This window comes from Sinocyclocheilus anshuiensis, unplaced genomic scaffold (assembly GCF_001515605.1).
Source record: "Sinocyclocheilus anshuiensis isolate Anshui unplaced genomic scaffold, SAMN03320099.WGS_v1.1 scaffold253, whole genome shotgun sequence".
In the NCBI taxonomy this organism is placed as follows: Eukaryota; Metazoa; Chordata; class Actinopteri; order Cypriniformes; family Cyprinidae; genus Sinocyclocheilus; species Sinocyclocheilus anshuiensis.
In genome coordinates, this window is record NW_015537969.1 from 321,310 (window position 1) to 326,572 (window position 5,263).

The following is a 5,263-nucleotide window of genomic DNA, read 5'->3' on the forward strand; positions in this document are numbered from 1 at the left end:
CATTACTCAACGCTGCAGAAACACGTAGAGACATTTGAAGCTCCCCTGAGCGCAATCACAAGTATGATGATGATCGGGTCAGTCGCACTGGTGCTCCTAAAAAAATGTTTATAGTCGCACGCAGTAGTTTTCGGTCGCACTGTAGAGCTCTGGAAGGTGGTGTTGACGTCGGGAACGCACCTGAATCCGCCATTTTAAGCAATGAATGAATGACGGACTCTCCGTTGTAACATCGCGCAAGGCAAATAAGGGGGTGACATCTAGTGGATTAGACTAGTAATAAGATTAACGTAAATCTTATGTTCAATGTTTGTGGAAATAAATATTGAAAAAAATCGATTCGTGGCCTTCGAGAATCGATATTGAATCGACCACATTTTAAAAAACGATATATCGAAAAATCGATTTTTTTTTTGCCCAGCCCTACCATCAATATTATTATATTTGATTATATATTATTATATTATATATTGTTATTGTACACATGACTGTGTGAAATATTATATTAAAATATATGTAATTGATACAATATATAAAGTTTGGGGTCAGTAAGATTTTTAATTTAATTTAATAATTTATGCATTTAGCAGATGCTTTTATCCAAAGCGACTTGCAGTGCATTCAGGCTATACATTTTTTACCAGTATGTGTGTTCCCTGGGAATCGAACCCACGACCTTTTGCACTGCTAACACAATGCTCTACCACAAAAAAATCTATTTAAAAAATGCTGTTCTTTTGAACTTTCTGTTTATCAAAAAATAACTGATTTTTAACATTGATAATAGTAAGAAATGTTTCTTGAGCACCAAATTAGCATATTAGAGTATAATTCTCATGGATCGTTTGGCACTGAAAACTGGAGTAATGACTGCTGAAAATTCAGCTTTGCATCACAGGAATAAATTACATTTTAAAATATATTAAAATAGAAAACTTTTTTTTTTAATTATAATATTTCACAATATTACTTTTTTATAATTTTTTTTTTTTCAAAAGCAGCCTTGAGCATAAGAGAGACTTCTTTTCAAAGCCTTTTTTATTGCTCTAGCCACAAAAATTAAAATGAGCTTTCTTGTATCTTATAGAAAGAAACTGATAACAACAACTTTATATGTAGGAAAGGATTTTACAGTCTTGTTTTCACTTGTAAAATCACTGCATTTCATATAGCAGAAACCCACTTTTGTGAATTTAACATCATCTGCATATAGCACTTTCTATTTATAAATCTGCAAATTAATTTTCACACCAACAACTGCTGGATTAAACTGAGATGAATGTGAGATTAATTAACACATGATGTCATATAGGCCTTTTGTGTTGTATAAATTAGAAACCATATAAGGCTGCTGAAAATGACTGTGTTTATATAGTAAAAATGATCTCAGCTCCAGTTTTGTTTTGTTTTACTCTGCAGGTCACGATTGAGGAGGAGAGTCTTCTGGCTCACCCTACACGCGATCGGGCCCAGATCCCACTTGGGCGTCGTTTGCCCACGCGGGGTCATCCTATGGCTGTGGTGGGTGGCATTCTTGTTTAGACTATGATTCAGATGACTGTTGTTGTTTGTCTGTTTATATTGGTGTGCGCCAGTGGAAATGTACTGACTTCATGGCACTAGGTGGTTGTTTGCACAGTAGTGATGAAACTTACATGCAGCTATTTATAACTAGACTGCATAACAGATAGTCCAGAAAACTTTACTGAAACCTAACTATTTAAATGTATTTTTCCTCATTTAACAAGTTTTACACATAATATGAATGTTTACCTTTCAGTTGTGTCTCTTTGACTGGGATTCTGTTATTTAATTTATCTGTCGTTTTCCATCTAAATTGTCAAAATGCTTTTAATGACCCCAAATAAAAGTTTTGGGGTCAATAAGATTTATTTATTTATTTAAGAAATCAGTTTTCTTTATTAGTTGTCTTTATTCTGCAAGGATGCATTAATCTGATCAAAACATACAGTAAAGACTTACTTTCTATTTTAGAAATGTTTTATTTCAAATAATTGCAGCTCTGAACTTTTTATTAATCAATGAATCCTTTTTTTAATGTACTCCACTGTTCAAAGGTTTGGGGAAGTAAGATGTTTTAAAAATAATTAATACTTTTATTCAGCATTCAAAGAGCAAAGATAAAGTAAGATAAGTAAGTAAAGATAAGTAAAGACTTTTTAATAATTTTACAAATTATTTCTATTACAAATAAATTCTGTTCTTCAGATTTTTCTATTCATCAAAGAATCCTGACAAAAATTCACCATGCATTCCACAAAAACATTAAGAAGCACAACCGTTTTCAACATTGATAATAATATGAATTGTTTCTTGAGCACCAAATCATCAAAGATTTTTGAAGGATCATGTGACATGGAAGACTAGAGTAATGGCTGCTGAAAATTCAGCTTTGATCACAGGAATAAATTGAAAGGTGCAATAGGTTATTCAGAAACATTTTTTGTTATGCTGGTTGAAAGTCTCTTCATATCACTATAGCAATCATTAAGTTAAGTGGTCTAAATGTATTTATCTGTATTTATATATTCTGTGGAAGGCGTAGGACCAAGAAATGTTCGTCCAATCAAAGCGCTCGGTCCGGGCGTTAAAATATATTAAAATAGAGAACAGTTCTTTTAAATTGTAATATTATTTAACAATATTTCCATTTACTGTATTTTTTATCAAATAAATGCAGCCTTGCTGACTTAAAAAACCATGTAAAACATCTTACTGACCCCAAACCTACATGTACATACATTTGGTTTAAAGGGGTCATATGATGCTGCTAAAAAGAACATTATTTTGTGTATTTGGTGTAATGAAATATCAGCACACAGCGCCTTTACGACATGGCGGCGGCAGCAACAACACTACAGCGAGAATAAAAGTTACGCCTTCTTTCTTTGCGTGAACATTTGGGCGGCGTTATGCAAACCTTCCCAGATAGTGACGTAGGTATGTGGGGGCGTGTTAGAACGAGCCGTTTTAGGTAGGTGTGGCTGACTCTTAACTTTTATAAAGAATATCTCTTTGGATTTGAGACTTTAGTCTTTGCAACTTTACAGATCTTCTTTATGCACCAAGAGCTTGTAACACTCCAAAGAGAAAGGAAAAATTGAAATCGCATCATATGACCCCTTTAATATTTTTAACACTTTTTTAATATGAATCTGTTATAAATCAGGCATATCTGCTAGAAAAACAAATAAAAGTGAGTAAATAAAAGCGAGTGCCTCTTTAATAGAAAAAAATTGTGTTTCGTGCTTTCTTGTTTTAGGCCTCTGCTTCCTCTGATGGAATGCTGACACTGGACTTGGTGAATGAGGAGGATGCTGGTATGCTGGATGATGATCAGGATGGGTGGTTGAAGGACCATCAGGTCAGCCTGGATAAACTGGCTCCCGGCCGTCGACGTGCTGGCACTGATGCGTCCAGGCCGCCGGCCTCCATTACAGACAGCAAGGTAAAAACCAGCAGCTTGCCACGCAGGAGCGAGTTCTCCTGGAGCCATGAAAACCAGCCTCACACACCTCAAAACGAGAAGAAGTTAGCTCAGTGCCGTAACCGATGTGCTTCCATGGATGACGCTCTGTCCCGAGGAGAGAGAAAACCAAACAAGAAGAATGGGGTCCAGGCAACACTGGCCCAGAGTCCCACCGGCCACCTGCAGGAACTAATCAGCCAGCGGCTGCAGAGGACTCAAGAGCTGCTAGCGGAAATTCAGGAACAGGAACCCCATCGGGGAAGGATGGGATCTTATCCCTACTTAAGAGGCATTGACTCCCCTCGTCTCCGCCACCTCAAGGGCTCTGATTCACCGCACTCCAAGGGCTCAAGCTCACATAGCTCACCCCACAGCAAAGGCACAGACTCACCCTCAGTAAGGGTGAAAGATTCACCTGGTTCCAAAGGGAAAGAATCGCCACATGTGAAGTCAAAGGACTCGCCCCGTTTTAAGTCATCCAAATCCCCTCATTCCAAGAGTGCACTTCGTTCGAAGAGCATCGACTCACCCGATTCAAAAGAATCAAGTTCACCCCATACAAAATGCATTGATCTGACTCACATTAAAGGTTCAGACTCGCCTTTGTCCACTGGCTCAAACTCGCCGCATATGAAGTCTACAGACCCCGCTTTTTTTCGAATCTCTTACTCACCCCATTTCAGAAGCATGAAGGGTACTGATTCTCCTCTCAGTGAAGCTTTGGACTGGGACAGCAGGAGGGCAGCTGCTGAGCGGCTCTTACAAGAGGCCATTTCCTCCTGGCGAGAAGCTAGAGAGGTTCTGGCTGAGGTAAAGGAGCTACAAGCCAGACAGCAGCGGGCAGAGCACAGTAAAACTGGAACACCCACAACACCCTCACAGAATCGCAAGCAAAAAAGCCCCTGACCAAATCTTTAGTCAGTCATAGTGCTTTCTAAGACTTGTGAGCCTTTACAATGAATGCAAGGAAGGAGAACAATAGGTGGAACTTTCCGTCTTGCCCACATCACAAACCAGTGTTCTGTTTTATCTCAGTCTATTGTTTATATATTAACTGTTGTTCCTCTGACACCTCAACCCTTTGTCTTTGCACTTTGAACAATTGTATTTTTACTTGTATTTCAAGGCTGTACTACTTCTTTTGGCGTTGGTAATGTGGAATGCTACTCATGATTAAACTGGTTTATACTTCTCTCTTTGCTGAAACAGCTCAGGTGAAAAAACTGATGGGAATGTTAAGCTTTGTGTGGAAACAAATGTTTCTGGTAAAGGTTAGCAATTGTCCTAGACACAAATGCATTTTAGCAAGTCTATATACTCCCCAATATCAAGAATATTTGTATATTTCCCCCCAAATTACTAAAGACACATTTTAAAAATAAAACGTTTTTTTCTTGTTACTGTACTTTTTATTTAACAGAGTTTGAGTATCTAACTAGAGCAGTCAGTATTGTTGGTAGGAGTGGAAAATCCTCTCGATTCGATTATGTTTTTGATTCGATTCCGATTAATTTAGTCAATTTTGCTTCTTAGAATAAATTCTCTTTCTGATCATGCTCTAAAGACTGATTCAAAAGTTACTTTTTGAACTATGCTTTTGATTCCAAAAGACACAGTTCATAAGAGTAATTTGTTCGTGAATCATACTGGTCGTGACTCGTGTTATATTGTTTGTTCGCCATCGTTTGCAGCCAGCGAGGAGGGCAGCTCATTATTCCGCGGTCTTCAACGTACTCACATTCACAGCTCAGGTAAAATATGTTTTTTTTTTGT

The 5,263-nt window shown here is 37.6% G+C and overlaps 1 protein-coding gene across 1 annotated transcript in view; it reads left to right on the plus strand.

Moving 5' to 3' along the window:
• The window catches only part of plekho1a (pleckstrin homology domain containing, family O member 1a), a 21,162-nt gene extending 16,311 nt beyond the window's left edge, over positions 1-4,851 (plus strand). Inside the window, exons 5-6 of the mRNA XM_016461890.1 lie at positions 1,420-1,521; positions 3,284-4,851. Of these exons, the coding sequence (XP_016317376.1) occupies positions 1,420-1,521; positions 3,284-4,396 (1,215 nt within the window). The 3' untranslated portion in view covers positions 4,397-4,851. The remainder of the gene's footprint in view (positions 1-1,419; positions 1,522-3,283) is intronic.
• Positions 4,852-5,263: the final 412 nt, after the last annotated feature.